This window comes from Mytilus californianus, unplaced genomic scaffold (assembly GCF_021869535.1).
Source record: "Mytilus californianus isolate M0D057914Y unplaced genomic scaffold, xbMytCali1.0.p SCAF_11, whole genome shotgun sequence".
NCBI classification, from domain to species: domain Eukaryota; kingdom Metazoa; phylum Mollusca; class Bivalvia; order Mytilida; family Mytilidae; genus Mytilus; species Mytilus californianus.
This window is the reverse complement of record NW_026262593.1, coordinates 22,950,105-22,968,916: the sequence shown is the minus strand read 5'-3', so window position 1 is coordinate 22,968,916 and position 18,812 is coordinate 22,950,105. Positions and strand designations below refer to the sequence as shown.

At 33.0% G+C, this 18,812-nt stretch overlaps 2 protein-coding genes across 2 annotated transcripts in view; both read right to left on the bottom strand.

Moving 5' to 3' along the window:
• The window catches only part of LOC127719745 (calmodulin-like), a 46,524-nt gene extending 43,219 nt beyond the window's left edge, over positions 1-3,305 (bottom strand). Inside the window, exons 1-2 of the mRNA XM_052225989.1 lie at positions 3,193-3,305; positions 1,598-1,663 (exon numbers count right to left, since the gene is read on the bottom strand). Of these exons, the coding sequence (XP_052081949.1) occupies positions 1,598-1,663; positions 3,193-3,232 (106 nt within the window). The 5' untranslated portion in view covers positions 3,233-3,305. The remainder of the gene's footprint in view (positions 1-1,597; positions 1,664-3,192) is intronic.
• Positions 3,306-9,137: 5,832 nt separating this feature from the next.
• Positions 9,138-14,769, bottom strand: LOC127719744 (uncharacterized). The gene is made up of 3 exons (XM_052225988.1): positions 14,716-14,769; positions 11,583-11,678; positions 9,138-10,305 (listed from the first exon to the last, which is right to left on the bottom strand). The coding sequence occupies exons 1-3, from the start codon at positions 14,728-14,730 to the stop codon at positions 9,493-9,495; spliced, it is 924 nt and encodes a 307-aa protein (XP_052081948.1). The 5' UTR covers positions 14,731-14,769; the 3' UTR covers positions 9,138-9,492.
• Positions 14,770-18,812: the final 4,043 nt, after the last annotated feature.

The following is an 18,812-nucleotide window of genomic DNA, read 5'->3' as shown; positions in this document are numbered from 1 at the left end:
ACCTGTTGATTACTTTTATTCGATTTATTTAACAGATTCTACCACCAAATCTCGTCCAACACTTTATTTGTTAATATGTGTGTATATACATACTGTAAAAGTGCTAACTATGGTCGGGTTGTTGTCTCTTTGACACATTCCCCATTTCCATTCTCAATTTTATTAACTAGTATTTGTTTAATACACATATATTATCGGTTACTTGGTTGGGTGTTCTTTTAAAAAAAATTCATTTCAGTTCAATATAAAAAGACTTTATCCTCCTTGTTGAAGTTAAATGGTTGTTCCCTAACTGCAATTCGGTCATAATGTGACGCAGCTGTATAGAACTTTATTTGATCACTGTAACTTTTACATTACATAATGTTTATAAACCTATCACTTTTTTTGAAGACTTGGATATTTAATTGAGTATATCCGATTCTTTGGGTATTTTCAAATTAAAACCCCTTCGTTTTGTTACCAAGTGTTGTTCTTTTTTGGAAATGATTTCAGATTATAGTTTTCTAGATTATATTCAAATTTGAATTGACCACTGAAATGTTCTCCTCTTGATTAATTTTGTATTTGACTATCCTTTTTTCAAAAATGGTCTTTGTTTTACAGTAATTTTCAATTGAACAGACTCAACTAGCAATTGCTGAGCCCATACATAGCTTAGTTCCGTGTTATCAAAGAAAGACTTTAAATGATTGGTCCACTTTAAACTTAGCATTTCCTCATTGGCTAAACTTTAACATTACTCTGTATGATACACTGCTGAATTGGATTTGATTGATGATAAATTTGTTCCAAAAAATAACCATTTTGAAATTAACAGCTACTTCAATTGGAGCTATGCAAATTTCACGATATTAAGATAAAAAATTAGGTGTAGTTGTTCTTAACTAATGCACGTTTCTACAGAATTGTAGGTGAATTTGTAAGAGGAAAGTCGCTTCATTTGGCGGCCCATGCGTTGCAGTGGACCAGCCCCCGCGTGACGGTGGGCTACTGAGGTTAAGATGTTGAGGTGAGGTTGGAGATGTTAAATGATATAAAATAAAATGAATAAAAATTTTGAATGACAAGGGAAATATTTAAAAAGGTTGATTTGCTGAGTTCTTTCCCTTGTCGTTGAAATAAAGAAGATGAATCATAAGGTGGGGATGGATGGTGGTGGTTATTGTGAGAAGATTCTTTTAAAGCTATTTAAACAATGACCAATTAACTAAGACTATGATCCACTTGTTTCCCACGTGACACATACTTCGAAACATGTAGCACGCAACTGTATCTTACCTATTAATATGTTTGTGTGAACTCTAGACCGAAGTTTTATGATGCCTGCATGCTGTCTATTACGGAGACGGATTAAGATAAAAAAAAAAAACAACGCTATAAAATGTAATCAAACCACTCCTCTATATACCACGATAATACAATTCTATAATCTACCAATAATGTATGTCCTTATTATTGTAATGATTTTTCCCATAATGTACCTTCTATTTGAAATAAAAGTTATCTTATCTTATCTTATCTTATCTTAACTTGGTATGTTAATACCAAAGCTTCTTTTTGCTCTCTCCAATCAATTTCATTTCTTATACCATACCTTCATTACTGGTTTCTCTCATCTGTCGTGTCTCGTCTTTGTGTTCCATTTTGCAAAATCTTCGGTCTGAGGATAAACAAGATTGGTTGATTGTTATTTGTGTATGGTAAAGTAAGAAATATTCATGCATATTCATGACTAGAACCAATAATTCAATTTGGTAGGTCCTGAAAAAAGAGTGGACACAATAATGGGTAATTTTGACAGCAGTTAGCCTAACTTACAGACTCATTCAGAGCTTAAAATTATTAAAATCTTTTTTACGGGCTGAGAGCTTTCAAAATAGAACATCGGATTTATTTTCGCCATTTCCGAAATTACAGGATGTTTATGGTTGCATGTGCATAACATTACGCATAACATAATATATATATATATATATATATATATATAATTAGTATACATGTACACACTTCCTGGGTCTTACTGTCAGACGGGAAAAGTACAGTTAGCGGCAGTATTTAATATTAGCTTTGTTTATAACTAATTTTATCCAAGGGATTCCGAATAAAAACACATTTAAATAATAAATGTGTGGTAAGCATCGACAATAAAACCAGGGACATAAAGAAACCTAAAGACATCTTGATGTCAAATTTTCGTCTTCAACAGTAGATAAAGACTAAGTTCTTTACAGTGTATTAAGATCACCCGTGTCCTGTAACGTCAATGAGAAAATAAAACCTGGGACATACAAAATTTAAAGACATCTTGATGTAAATTTGGCGTCTTGATTAGTAGATAGTAAGAGTTCTATACAGTATATTAAGCACAATCAGATCACCCATGTCTAGACAATGCGCCAATACACTTACCATAGGCTAAAAAAATCACAAATTCCTATAAGGAGAAAAAAAACTTACCTAATGGGAAAGTGGAAAACACCTTCCTTCCTTTCTTTTTTGTCTGAGGTGTTGAAGTTAAAACGGGATGTCACTTTTGAGCAAATTCAAAATGTAAATTCTTGTGCAACAAAGTTATTTAAAATTACCGAACAGAGTACAATTCTAAAAATTTACATAAATTAAGTTATACATTTTGAACAGTTTCTTTTATGAATCTTAGCCCAATTAGAAACCCTTCGTCCATTCATCTCTTCCTTATATTCTACCTGCTAGTAAAGTTTATAAAATTAGTTAAGGAGATGTGGTATGATTCCCAATGAGACAACTATCCACCAGAGTAAATGGCATTGATTTAGGCATTTACAGGTGATCATACGGTATTCAGCAATGAACTAAACCCATACCGTACAGTCATCAATAAAAGGTTCCAATATGAAAAAACGTTAAACAATTCAAACGAAAAATAAATCAACGACAACCATTGAAATATAGGCTTCAGAATTGTGAAAGACATTTGTAAACAGCGGTGGGGTTAAAAATGTTTGAGAGCACTCAATTCTCCCCTTAATCTTGGGCAGTGGTGTAACAGTACAACATAAGAACAAACTGTAAAAATCAGTTGGAAATGACCCGACTCATCAGATTGGCACTATGCATGGAAATGACCCGACTCATCAGATTGCCACTAAGCATGGAAAACAAACATTAAAATATTAACATGAAAAAATTATTTATTTATCAAATACTAACCTTTTACATTGCGTGGTTCCTCAATCCAAGATGTACTCATCCGAGACCCTGTTTAATTGTATAATGTATTCAAGGGTGAATTATAGAACTGTTTGTGTGTTGTATATGTTATCTTTCCAGTATCATTAAAAATCTTCGTATTGTATTTAACTTTACGGTAACGATTGGGCTTAGATGTCAACACGTTTGTTTAAACAAAAGACAACTGCATTATTATAAATTGTTTCAAATTGATATTCTTTGTTGTGTTTGCAACTATAATAGATTATATCTAATATCCATATAAATTCAAATTGTAAGTGTATGTAATATATTGTTAGGAATATTAAACTCCACGTCATGAAAAAAAGTATAACATATCTTTATACCATATATAATTCGTCTGAAATTTCCGAAGTTCTGAATTTATTTCACTCCATAGCCAATTTCAAAAAATAATTCAATCTAAACCTACTTTCATGGTATCACAGCGCAGTGTTTGTACTTTAAGGGTCTAACTAAATTTTGGCTCGTTTCTAAGCAGGTCAAAGAAATTATAAACGTTCAAAGAATGCCCCAAGCGATAATTTTGAGATATTTTGGCAAATTTTTAGCATTTATCATAACAATGTATAAAACGACATCGTTAAAACAACAAATTACGTCGTAAGTGAAGGATGTATTGTCTTTCCCATACACTGAATTAATTCATTTTATTTAGCAATGCCCTTCGATGCAAAATTTGACATAAATTAACGTGTTGATAAAATATTTCATCTACACCCGCGTATGGAGTATGCATTTCTCAACTGAATACGACATCAAAGAGCTTGCAACTTCTACTCACACTTTGACGGTAACGCCATCGTAGTCTGATAAAAAAAAAAAATAAGCCAGAGTTTTGTCAAAGAACAACGTCTCGTCCTTTTTCTCAAAAAGCTCCTCGGAAAGTACCAAGACATTAATTGATGAGTATTGAATGTCTATACTTTACAAATAATACAGGATGGTCTTGAGTTAATATATCCTACGTAACGGTTGTGTATCATTTTATTTACAGTATAGTGTTCCATTTATGTGTCTTTGTATTGTTATATTCCTGCTGGTCCTACGACTCTTAACGTGGCTCGGTATTTGTGTATCCATGCTGCGATCGGGTTTTTGGCTTTTGGCGTTTCTGTTGCTAGTGGGTCTAGAGATGCGATTTGGACGCATGAGGTTTTTATAGTGCTGTTTTAATTTTGTATACCCTTGTATTTATATCTTACTTAATTTGTACTTTATCGGGAAAGTGTATATACATACATGTATGGCATTATGTTTTACTATACTGTATGTACTCTCATCTACAAGAACTTTTTTGCTGGAGTCTATCAGACTTTTATATGTATGATAGTTTGGATTTTTAAAGTCAGTTGTGTTGTTTATCTGTGATGTACATTATGTTTGCTTACACAGTTTTGGCCGTGGATCCCAATTATTACCAGCCTACAGACACAATATTATCACTTATGCCTAATCTATCAGCTCTATATAACGACATCCCCACAAAAGAAAGAACAGTGCGGAGCTTAGGAAGGCTTTAAAAGAAAAGTGATGTGCTTGGTTTAATGGACCGTACGGGTACCATCTTCCCTTCTTGATCCTTCCCATGTGAGGGATCTATAAAATCCAAATTGAAAAATGCCGAATTCGGCATACGTTATGATTTCTTGAAGGCCCGGGAAAGTTGAACCAGGCCTAGCTAAGTTCAATTTCTCTGATGAAATCTTTTTTTTCGAGAATAATTTTATAATCATTATAGCTCCATGATTTTTTTATGTCTAAATAGGACACTACGATTTCAGACTACGACATAAATATAATAGGAATGTGTTATTTTCCCTGTCGTAATTTTTAGGAGGTTAGAGTTATTTCCCCTGATTTTGTGTACTTTAAAATAAATTGACCAAATAAAATAAAATTCAATAAAAGCTAAAATTTTGCATGATTTTACTAAGAATGAATAATATCTAATATATTGCGTATGTTAAAATTACCATAAATACCACGATGCAAGACATTTTGCAATTTATACTATGCTATTATCCCATGTATATTAACCAAACAAGGTAAGTTCAAATAATTTTTTTTTTCATTACCTGGTTGTCTCATTGGCGATCATACCACATGTTAATACCAAAATTAACATTTATATTTGACACACATCCCAGAACTCTGGGATAAACTAAATAATAACAAATGAATAGGTGGCAAACTGAATCCGTACAGCGCACAACAAGCTGACCAAATGCTAAAACACGCATGCTACTATAATTACATTTTTTCAATCATTTTCTTGTATATACTTCGTATAAGGCAAATGTCTGTTTTATGGTTTCAAATGATATTACTTTTTTGGTTAGAATATGAAAACGTTAATGATTGTTTCTATGTATGAATGATTTTATATGTATGTTGTATTTTTGACATTGAATGTGTATTATATGCATGCATTTTGTTTAAGGCTCTCATTGAAAATTGGACCAGTTCTTAATTGAGTGGCTCTCTTTAGATAAAGAATTTATTATTATCATTTTTATTATTATACTTTATTATACCAATCACTGTAAAAATATATATGTATTCTGCAGGAAAGATTGTGAGAGTGAATATAATTTTCAAAACCAACTTGTCTCCTGCAGTGGCAAGAAATGAACATTCCTGTATATCGTTTATAACCAGACGGTTCCAAATTATAAGGGTTAATATATTCTTCATACGTCGCTTGTTCGTCCGTTTATGACGAGAAATGGTTGGGGACTTTATTTTGGCATGTTTCATTGGCTGAAAAGATGTTAATGATACATTTGTACATAAGAAAAATTAATACTTCCTTTTAATTTTAGAATGCATGTTCGTATTTTCGAAGATGTTTAAAAACCAGTATCCTCATTCACTGTCTCTCGGTTTTTGTCCTAATCGATATAACAACTTGATAGAATATAATATTACAGAACATAATAGAACCAACCATGTTTATTGCTAATCACAGCGTCCAAAATTGAGATGAATGTATAATTACATAAAATTTAGATACAATGATTCAAAATGATAATAACAAAACATGTAAATAAAGTAAATGTAATTTAATTTAATTTTAACCAGCTATAGAATGTAGTACAGTGGCCCAATTTTGAAATACGGACTATTAAATAGATATAAGAAGATGTGGTATGAGTGCCAGTGAGACAACTCTCCATCCAAGTCACAATTTATAAAATTAAACCATTATAGGTCGAAGTACGGTCTTCAACACGGAGCCTTGGCTCACACTACACAGCAAGCTATAAAGGGCCCCAAAAATTACTAGTGTAAAACCATTCAAACGGAAAACCAACGGTCTAATCTATATAAAAAATTCGTAAGGGTTCCGCGGAACCCAGTGTCTCGCCTACTTTTGCTGTTAATCGCAGGCTCAACAAAAATGAGGAAAAAAATTAATAAAAACATTCCTCTCTATACTATCTTTTGATTGTAAGTAGCTTCTGTCCAAGTTTGGTAAAAATCCAGGATAGCTTATGAATCTAATAAATGTTTTAAAAACTTAAACTGCAGACTGTATGTAATGTTAACTGGAAGAAAAACTAAGTCCATTTATAAGTAAAATACAGAAAAAATGGAACACAATTTTAACCAAATTTCCTTCTAGATACTAGCTTTTAATCATAAACAAGCTTCTTTCCAAGTTTGGTACAAATCCAAGATAGTTTAAGAAAGTTGTTAAAATTTTAAAAACTTTAACCATAGAGTGAATGTAATGTGAACTGGCAGAAAAACTAAGTCCATTTATAAGTAAAATACTGAAAAATAATGATTTTTTTTTTACAAAATTTACTTCTGGATACTATCTTATGATCATAAACAAGCTTCTTTCCAAGTTTGGTAGAAATCCAGGATAGTTTAAGAAAGTTATTAAAATTTCAAAAACTTTAACCACAGAGTGAATATTTGTGGACGCCGCCGACGACGACGACGACGACGACGACGCCGACGGAATGTAGGATCGCTATGTCTCGCTTTTTCGACAAAAGTCGAAGGCTCGACAAAAACGAGAAACGCTTATGAACCACATCAACAAACGACAACTACTGATCATCATATTAAGTTTGACGAATCGCACCTGCCGCTGTCTATCTATAATTCAAATAAAGAATAGTATAATACCTTTTTTAAAACTATCAATCATATGTAATGCATGTGAACATTCGTGTTACCTGTTTGTGTTGTAAATGTATATGACATTTGTTCTGTATAGGGCCAAAAGTGGGGTAATAAAATTTCATTTGATTTGATCGTATACTATACTTGCAATAATGTGTGTCTATTTCTAAATAGTAGGTTAGATAACACATCATTTAAAGTTTTAAAAGAAAACTCTTGGGATATTGAAAGCTCATTTGAACCAGACAAATTTAGACTTATCTATTAATACGTTTATATTTGGCATTATTTGTTCCATGGTAGCTGAAAATTGCTTATACTCTTCTATATAATAAGGACATTTAAGGGAAAATGTATTTCATCTTCAATTTCGTTTTTGAAAAGTGTACATATTCAATCGTTTTATATTTATATATCGTATCGTTCGTATCAAAGTTTTTGTATCTCTCAACTTCAGTATCTCTCAACTTCAATACGATATTCCCGGGCTTGTATTTCCTATCATGATTTCCTTGATAGAGAACTGCTGCTCACAATGAAGTTATTAAACCAAGAGTTCCAAATGGTGAAGTTGAAATCATCCCTTCGTAAATTTTACGGACTCCATCACGAGTTGGTTGACCGTTATGGAATAACCGTTTCACAGATGATATCGGATATGTTCCTTATGTCGTAACTACAATACCCTTCCCTTTTCACGAATGTGACCTACCGAATTAGAGTATTTACCGGATTTGTAATAACATAAGCAACAAGACGGGTGCCACATGTGGAGCAAGATCTGCTTACCCTTCCGGAGCACCAGAGATCACCCCCAGTTTTTGGTGGGGTTCGTGTTGCTTAGTCTTTAGTTTTCTATGTTGTGTCATCTGTACTATTATTTGTCTGTTTGTCTTTTTATTTTTGGCCATGGCGTTGTCAGTTTGTTTTCGATCTATGAGTTTGACTGTCCCTCTGGTATCTTTCGTCCCTCTTTTTCAATCTGATTAAAATCAGATCTTTCACTTTGCTCCGTTAGATGTGCTTGGCATTCGTCCCGTTACAGGATCGAAAATGAAATCTAACGGCGCAAAATGAAAGATGTGATTTAAAGCGGATTGCATGCAACTTTCATTTCTAATTTATGTGCACTTAATCGGAATTCAGAAGTCATCATTTAAATTGAAGTGTGAAAATTGTATTGAGTTATGCCGCTTTGTCCTACAAAAAAAAAACGCTTTCATGATGGAAACACTATCGGTGCATCAAAAAAGATTTCCGTTTGAAACTCTTCTATTGACGGAATAAGTATACACATACACGTACGAGGTTCAAAAGGAAGTCTTGCCAATTTCTTCGTCAATTAAAAAGATCCTACCCTGGCCGATATCGTTATATGCCAGCTACGATTAAACTCAATAAAATCTAATATAAAATGAGGGTGTAAAATTTCAAAATAGCAGCTTTCATCCCTTGTGTTGACATGTCCACTTTTAATTTGGCATAATGTTTTTATAGCATTTGCTGTCTGATGATTAAATTAGTCTTTGTGTTTTATACTGCACCATAATGTTTTGGAGGATTGCAATATACCATCTGCATAAGACCATAGTTGTCATTTTCACTTACACATGTATGACAATGCAAATTATTATTGTTGGATGTGATACAGGGGCACAGGAGGGCGTGGTAATGATTGCTATATAGATAATTTGTTTTACAAATGATGCGGATAAATTACCAATGTAGCTTTTAAAATCAGGAATACGCTATGACAACAAGGGTAAAAATACAACAACATTATATTTACTTTGGACAGCTCACAAGCATAAAGATAAACAGTAATCCTGTTCAAATGACTGCTGCTCATTGACAGAGTTAGCATCTATTAGTTACATGTAGTTACAGTATAACCACCCGCTAAAGTGAATTGCAATTGATAATCCGAATAAACGATTACTTGAGGCTTTCTTATTGTAATATGATGTTATTGTTTCCCCAACCAGTTATCCAATGTGTTGCATGTTTCATCAATGATATATAAATCTCACATTTACTACTAATCTGTTAACAGATGATTCACTCTGCCACCCAATCAATACTCGACGATTTCCGAAAGTAAAAGATAGGCAAATTGTATTATAATATTGAGGATGGCCGTGGTTCGAATCTTAGATTATTAATAAATGGCTGATTGGATGAGAAGTTTTCCACGTCAGATGACTGCCTGCTGGACAATGATATTCTAGGTGTCGAAGGCTGTCGCTTCTTGAACTGATTTGGGTTGTCGTACCACTTCCACGTCGTAGGAAGAGGAAGTCGTGTCATTTTCTCCACGAGCCGTGGCTTGCCTTGCCATTTCCAAGTGTCCGGAATCGGAAGGCGCGGTAGCGTAGTGAAATTAGGTCTCTTTGATTCACGACTATGTAAATTGTCTATAGCTCTTCTCCCACAATTGCCATTTATATCAAGAAGTTCATGTTTATCTTTCTTAGATATATGTTTCTTTACAGAATGTTTGCCTTTCTTTGTTGCTGATTTCTTTATCTTTCTCTTTCTTTTTTGTTTCATTCCATCCTTTTCTATGGCGTCCGAGCAGGTAGTCCTACATTTAACATCAGATTTTTGCCTCGACAGTGACCTTGTATCACTTTTTAATTTAACTTTCCCTTTGCTGGCAGACTTTTTTGACCTCGATCTTATTTTTTTATCTTTTAGGGTCACAATTTCTGGAAAAGAATCATTTGATCTGCATTCGGTTGGAACTTTTTGTTCCATTGTACTTATTTTCTCTGGTGCAGGGAATTCGGATTTTTCGAATTGTGAACGATATTTTTCTTTGTAGCTTTGTATTCGATTTGATATCACTACCTTGATAATATTTCTTGCTGAATCTGATTCTGGAGTACGATGCCGGCGACACACTACCCAGTCTTGGCGTGGTGGGAAATACTACAATTCAATAAATAAATTAATCAATACTAGTTCAACCACAAAATAAAATAAAGTAATTAGAAAGAGTCTTTATGTTTCTTTTTCAATTTGTTAAAAAAGTAGAGTATGATTTTGTATCGATAGGTTAAGTACGTTGATATAAAAATAAGAAGATGTGGTATGATTGCAAATGAGACAACTCTCCACAAGAGACCAACATGACATAGAAATTAACAACTATAGGTCACCGTACTGCCTTCAACAATGAACAAAACCCATACTGCATAGTCAGCTATAAAAGGCCCCGAAGTGACAAATGTAAAACAATTCAAACGAGAAAATTAACGGCCAAATTTATGTACAAAATAATGAACGAAAAAAAAAATATGATAAACAGCAACAAACGACAACCACTGAACTACAGGCTCTTGACATGGGACAGGCACATGCAGAAAGTAGCAAGGCTACACTAGTTTGAAGTCGCCAATCCTCTCCCTAACCTAAGACAGTGGTGTTACATTACAACATAAGAACAAACAATAAAAATCGGTTGAAAAAGGCTTAACTCGTCAGAGGGAGCTTGCTTTCATTCGGTACCGCGGCTTCTTGATACAAAATTGTTTATTATTGTTTAGTTTGAGCTTGTATTTTTATTTTATTTTAAACTTTAGATCTAATCAAGTGCCTTTCCAGAATTGATTTCATTGTATGCTCGTTTATACAAATTTTGTTAGTGCAATTTTCGAGGTGTAACAGTCATCTTGTTCATCTCGATCAGTTAACTACCATGATTTGCATAAAAGAACATACAATGCAATCGATTCAGGAAAAGTGGGTTAAGATAAAAAAAAATCTATCGAGACAAGTGATTTGAGCTTAGTCTGAAAATCAGTAGAGTGATTTCAAGCCAATAGTGACTTGTTCTTTATACAAGTGGCGGCTACTACAACTATCATGATTTAATACGGATTCATAATCAGAAAAAAAATATATTTTCAATAAAATTTTCGTTCATAGAGTGGTATATGTGCCACTTTTGTTCTAACATCAAGCGTTTTTGTATCTGAACCATCCAAAGACCGAAACATTACCATTTAGTAGTTCAAAGATACATGTATGTGTAATTTTGTAGTCAAACAATGGATTCCATCCTTAGTATTTGAGAAACTGTTGTTTATTCCATGTGGTATTAACTCCAAAAATTGTCCCTCGTGTGGGCTGTACGCATTTTGTATGCAATGGATATTCTGTAGATAAGAATAAAACTTAAACTTCATTTCTAATGTTTCTCTTACCTGCTGCCATTTCATTCTAAAGGTCATAGGGTCAACGTCTCTGCCATTTACAATTAAAGGATTGATGTATCCCATCCGATTACTTTGTTGTTGTGCCTATAAAAAAATAACATGAAGGTTTGTAGACAAATAAAAAATATTGATTAACCACGGGGCATAAAACTGATTTACTTTCATATGAGCATGAACACGTTTTCGTTTGAATTAGAAACGTTAACCATCAATGTTAAAAGATTTCAGCATTAAGCATCTTCATTATTTGGGGCAGAATTCGGACAATAAAAAACTAATAACCAACAAAATCTCATAGAGTAAAATAAACACAGAAGCACACACATCATAAAGAGATACAAAATTAACCAACGAAAATAAAACATTACAAAAGAGAAAGATTGTACTCAAGTCTAGTAAATACTGTAAAAGCAGAAATTTTCGTGGAGGATTTAATTTCGTTTATTTCGTGGAAAGAATATATCCACGAAATTAAAACCCCCACGAAAATTTAACCTACATATGATATCACTTCCATTTAATGGAAACCACGAAATTAAATCCCCATGAAATTTTATATAGAGACAAAACCACGAAATTTTAACCCCACGAAAATAAATGTTTTTACAGTATTTAGTGTATTCTGTTTCAGTACCAGGCAGTTTTAAGGTCAAAATTTAGTTTCAAGCTTTCCACCAGACTAACTTAGTATCCCCTCTAAAAAGTAAAAAAACATGTATGAGGAGATTGGTGGGGCAACAATATACCTTGGTCCATGACAAAGCTATTACTTATTGTTACTTGATTTACCCATAGATATAATAGCCATGCTTTACCTTTATGAACACCACTCGGGGCCAGAGATTGGGTTCTAGACAATTGTGTTCATAAGGCCGGAGTGGAGTGGTGTGCATGCAAGGGTATCGAATATGAAAAATGTAGCCTGCCACAGGTTCCTAAATAGTTTTTCTGACTTATTTACATGTTAGGTTTTTTTATGGTTTCCAACACGAAGAAGAGATTTTGGATAGTGGGTCTCATTGGGGTCTAAGCGTGACGCGGGATTGCCGATTTTTTGTAAGCGTGACACGTGAAAGTCAAATTATTGTGCCGTGAAAACGGGAAATGAAGTCTAGCGGGATACTGGAAATTACAAAAAAATGAGAATTGCTCAAGTACATAGTGTAAGCGGGATACGGGAATCTGACAAAACAGTAAGCGGGATCCGGGATCAGAACCCCCCAATGAGACCCCCTGGATACATATAGGATATACTGCCAGGATCATTTATGCTTTTGTGTAAAACGGATTATTTCCCTTGACGGCAGCGCAGTGTGATTTTTTTTTAGGTTAAATAATTAACAATAAACAGAATGCATGAACTTATATGGTGAAAAAAACGACCGCATGCACAGTCTAGGGAATATAAGTTTCTACAGTGGATTGTTATTATTTAAAGCAGCAATATAACTATATAAGTATGTACAGCGTTGGAAAATGTAAAACTTAATTAAAATTAAATTTCGACTGAAAGGGTACATCTCCAAGTGCATGAGGATTTCTGATTCGAAAAGAAATGATACAGGTAGATAAGGGGAAATAAGTTTAAGATTAAAGACATTATTAGCTAAATGTTTCTCTTTAACTGTTTAATGACAATTTTCTCATCAAAGACATTATTCTAATTGTACGACATGGATTACTTCCCCTGATTTCAGGTAGCGAAATAAAATTATATTTCATCGTTGATTAATTAATATCAAACAAAATGTAAGTTTAATTATGTTTGAAATAATAAAACTATTTTATCAAGTTTAATTAATGAATTTATCAACAATTCTATTCAAAAGGTTGACCATTTTGTCTTCTCTCTGTACCAATAACAAAGTGACAGAATCATCGTATATATTGTTAAATTCTCTATATGCTGTTGCTGTCTCATTGACGTTTACCCCACAAGTTGATACACAAAATCAACGAACTATATTTGTAACTTACTCAGATCAAATCTGAGAAGAACATTGTAAGCTAAATCTCATGAAGAATGACATCAATAGGTCACTGCACAACATATGTTTGTGTCATTAATCAATGTATTCTCTCCGATACAGGGTCATCATTACAGCATGGGTCACGTTTCCTCACATTGCATTGTGAATTAAATTTATGTTTTTTCGTTAAATAATGTATCAGAAGAAGAAAGTATAAAATGTTATATGTTAGTCAACTTAATAGTATTGATTACTTGAACAAGATCAAACAAGTAACATAATATGTCTGCAAAAAGTTGAAACTCAATTCTTTCTCCGTATAGAAGTGATAGAACAAGAAGACATATTACGATTGGCTCTGTTTCATTGGCGTATACCCAGCAAGTTAATAAACAAATCAACGAAGTATATTTGAGAAGAACCTCAGAACAATTCAGAGATTTACTTGATTTATCACGTGTTGCAGTAACTTATAGCAATCCTGATTCTCATACTTGGCCGAATAAATGCATAAAGAATACCAGAAATTATTTTATAAACTTGGGTATTACACACGGCGTTTATTTGGCCATTTGCGAATATAATTACAGATAAAATTAATGTTATTATTTTATGCTTGAAAATAGATACTGTATGGTTAAATCATTAACCAATATTTTATCTTTCGTAAGTTAATAAGTTAATTTCTTTAGACACCAAACAAAAAAAAGATTTGACGAAATAAAAAATTAAAAAGATAGTTTAACGATAGTTCATTTACTGGTGCATGTACCGTATCAGCTTATACACAAAATCAACAAACTATATTTCAGAGCAGCCCAAGATTTGAACAGTCTGCGGCAAATATTTAGATCTAGAATTTTAAAGATAGTTTGTAAATTGATTAGAACTGACGAGAACGCGTAAATACATGAAACAGGACTCTGCAAATCCGAAACGATTTTCATTATAGTAATAAGCAAAGACAAAATGCAACAACAACACTTAACTACTAGTACCTCGGCAACATCTAAATGAAAACAACAATTAAAATGATAATGATAATGAAAGACGGCACATAAATTATGTAAAAAAAAAAAAAAAAAAATCGAGAACGGATGTGCTCAACCAAAAAATTGTATTTTTGCAAATAAAAGAAAAAGTATGCATACCGCCACAACTTCCATGTTTGTCGATCGTCCTTCTTTTGGTATGGTCACAGTGAGTAGTTACTTACATGTGGTTAAATATACTGAACAGCGAAAAAAGGAATAAGACCGAATGAGTTAAGCTGCTGTAGAAATTTCCAATTAAACTATACATTTTATTCTTAACAGTGTGTGCTGCAGTGATTGGAAAATCTATTGGTATTTTAATTTTCAGTTTTTAAATTCGGAGATGCAATTATCCAAGGTGCAATCATTTGGTTTCTTCAATTATGCACCTACCAATCATCTTTGTTGGCTTTGGTCCTTCATTTAATAAATTGATTAAATATTTAAAAAAATATTTAATTTTGAAGGGAACAAAAGAAAATAATTCGTTTCGGTTGAAAATAAGCCAAATTAAAATACCTGAAAATAACAGCAAATTCATTTCTTGTTTGTTATTTTTAATGAAAGATGAAAAATGTTAGTCGCAAGATCAAAACATTCCGATTGATGCATTTTTCTGTAGTCTTAGTGTAATATTTCAACATGTTCAAAATTTGATTTATAATCAATTGTATATCACACTTCTATTTAAAGTTCTGAATGTACACATATTTATTTTGGCATGTAATTACTTGGTGTAACATGATTTGCCGATATATCTTCAACATTTTTATTACAATACAATCGCTCTTGTCATCTTTATTATATATATTAATAACAGTATGCAGTAGACGACTATACACTGGACAGAAAAAAAAAAGATACGAATAATCAGAGCAGGACCTGATTTGCAATCTACGATAAGTTTTTCTGTGATCTATTTTTGTGTTCGTAAATTTGAAAAAAATATTGCTTTTATCATGTATCATGTGCAAGAGGTCAGCATTTTACTTTTTCATTAATTGAAAAACCGTATATTGTATATAACAAAATCAAAAATTATTATTCTTTATAAAATATGAGATGTCGTATGATTGCCAATGAGACAACTATCCAGCATAGACCAAATGAGAAAGATGTAAAACAATTGAGATTATCATTCAACCTTCAACAATTTGCCAAACCCATAACGTATACCAAGTTATAAAACTCCTGCGAAACAATACAAAAGAGAAAGCAAACGACCTGATTTATGCAGTAGAGCAGACAGCAACCAACAACAACCACTAGAACATGTGTCAATCACTATAAGGCATATTCAAACAATAAGGACTATTTTAACCGTTTAAACATGTTAACCTTTGAAAAGAAAATACACTGTCAACGGTATTTTCAAACGTCATGTAAAACTATTCAAATTCAAAAGTGTAGCACTATTGCTTTGCAGTTAAATGATAATATACAAAAGCAGACACTTGATGGACTTCCCTTTGCAACAACTTGTTTAACCAACCAAGTACTATATGTATATATATTATTTGACAATCGCCAATTGGAGTCAGCAGGGTTTAATAACATCCGTTGTTCGACCTTCTAGTCAAATGCGTTTTGTTAGAATATACTTTTTCACTGTTTTGGTCTTTTGGAAAATGTTGTTTGTGCTGTATTTAGACCCCTCTACCAAGAAATTTGTTTTGCATGCACACGAATAAAAATTGTGGTTTTTATCAAACGCAATCATAGGTTTGAACGTTGTTTTCAATTTAGACTTGTTTATATATATATATATATATAAGTACGTCTAAACAAGTGACAACTCTACGACAGATCCATGCATTGGATCACCAGTGAAGGTAATACACGGCTGAAAACATATATTATATTCATAACTACTCTAAATATCAGCACAACAATGTTAAATCTGCAAATTTGCGGAAGCAAATTTTTGTTCTTCCCTCGCCGGGATTCGAACGCATGCTATTGGGATATCGTGACAACACCGCCTGCACTGTGTCCAGCGCTCTAGACCACTCGGCCACCTAGACTGAACTAATAAATAATTTTAGTTCAGTCTAGGTGGCCGAGTGGTCTAGAGCGCTGGACACAATTCATTTGTATATGTCGGAGTTTATTGTTACGTTCATTTCGCTGAACTAGCATACATCATTGTTTAGGGGCTAGCTGAAGCCTGTGGAATTTTCTCGCTGCTTTGAAGAGCCATTGTGTACTTGGACTGGTTTTTTTTATCTTGGGTCGAGTTGTTGTCTCTCGGACACATTTCCCGTTTCCATTCTCTATTCAACCTAATCCTGAACATGTTTCAAATATTCGCCACATTCAATAAAACATCAAATAATCAAAAGCACACATAATAATAAAACCTTACAACGGAGAATAAAGTTCTGTTCATCAAGATAAATGCACATATAAATTTTATAGGCAATTCTGTACAACTTATCATTTTAACCATGCGTAATTCTAAATCGTTTGAGCAGAGCCTCATATTTATGCTTGTCAATAAATAGTGCAACTATATATTGATACTAGAACACACCCGCGACATCGCGGTTCCGTGACTGAATTAAAGTACCTACGCCTTATTTTTAGCCTTGATTTTTAGTATTCGTATTGTCATCTGATAAAGTCATGCTGATTATAAGGTGAGCAGTTTTCTCTGCTTTAAAAAATCTTTTTGTTTGAACCCGCACTGGTTTTCTTACTACAACCGGAAACTACATGTGACAATGATTGAATTTAGTAGTGTCAATCCCTGCATAAAGACGAAGTTCAGGTGTGATTATGACCCGTGTATATAGCAAATTCCAAATACACTGTTTGGTGGTGCGCCTGTCAGAGACAAAACGTGCAGATTATGTACATGTAACAGGTAACAGGTGACATATACTATTGGTATCAGTATCGGATTCGACCCGGGACTTGTTAATTATTGGTAATATTAATTATGTGGAAAACAAAAGGGCCTAGGTTAATGTAATTTTTAATCAACACAATTGTCCTATATTAGTTTTATATAAAGTTGAATTCTTTGCTTCGTCGCTTTTACGTCATGCCGGCTAACAAATTGGACTTCGTTATTTCAGTAGTATAGAAGATATCATGAATTTTCTTCATGAAATGAATGTCAAATAAGCAAATTCACTAAAATATGACCGAGAGATTAGGACTTCATATATGCTGCACATAACGTTCAAGAAACTGTTTTTAAACACAAAATACGCAGGGAAATTTCACTCACGTGAATTTCACGTGAATTTAGATCCATGTGAATCATATGTGAAATTCACATGAAATTCACCCCAAACGAGCTTATACGTGAAATTCATGTGATTTTCATTTGAAAATTACATGATTTTTTTTTCACGTGAAATTCAAGTGAATTTTCAAAATAATGTTACTAGTATTCAAATAGCATCTCAATTTTAGATTTGATTAAAACATTACCAATCCTAATTTCTTTTTTTTGTGGAGTTCATGTGAAATTCACGTGAAAAATTTCACACGAGATTCAGGTGAATCTAAATTCGCGTGAATTTCATGAGAAAATTTTCAGGCGAGTTTCACGTATAAGCTAGTTTGAGGTGAATTTCACGTGAGATCCACTTGAGAAAATATGCCTGTGTAAGTTACAATAACAGTTATGAATAATTCGTATACTTATCCTTGTTAGTTGAAGATTTTATCTGTAAGTATTATCTGTATCTCCAATCTAAGGCGCCTGTAATTCAGTAGTTGCATGTCGTTGGTAGCTGTTTGTCATATTTGTTTTTCGTTTCTTGTTTTGTCAATAGTTTCACATTTTGTCACAAATCAGGTTGTAAGTTTTCTCATTTGAATTGTCATTTTGTCATATCGTTTTTTGTTAGCTGACTTTAGGTTTTGGCTTTTGCTCATTGTTGAAGGCCCTACGGTGATGTATTTTAGTTGCTAACATCCACGTCATATGGTCTCTAGTGGATAGTTGTCTCACTGGCAATCATACCACATCTTTTTTTCATATTATCTGTGTGCAAAGTGACTGTGTTATCTCTTTGATACTCAACCCTAATTCTAGCTTGGTTGTATTCAGAGTTATATCTAATATGTTTAACAACTATTTTTTCTCAGTTATAAAACAATTGTATATTAATTTGTAGGTTCATCGTCTTTTGTCCCCAAGAAGTCAACGAAAACTTGTATTCTGTGGAAACTTGATAAAAGGAGCAATATAAAGAATA

Bases quoted from the DNA above. Each gene is read 5' to 3' on its own strand.
- LOC127719744 (XM_052225988.1), bottom strand. The intron at 10,306-11,582 runs GTAAGAGAAACA...ATTGAATTGTAG, and splicing joins TTAGAATGAAATGGCAGCAG to TATTTCCCACCACGCCAAGA.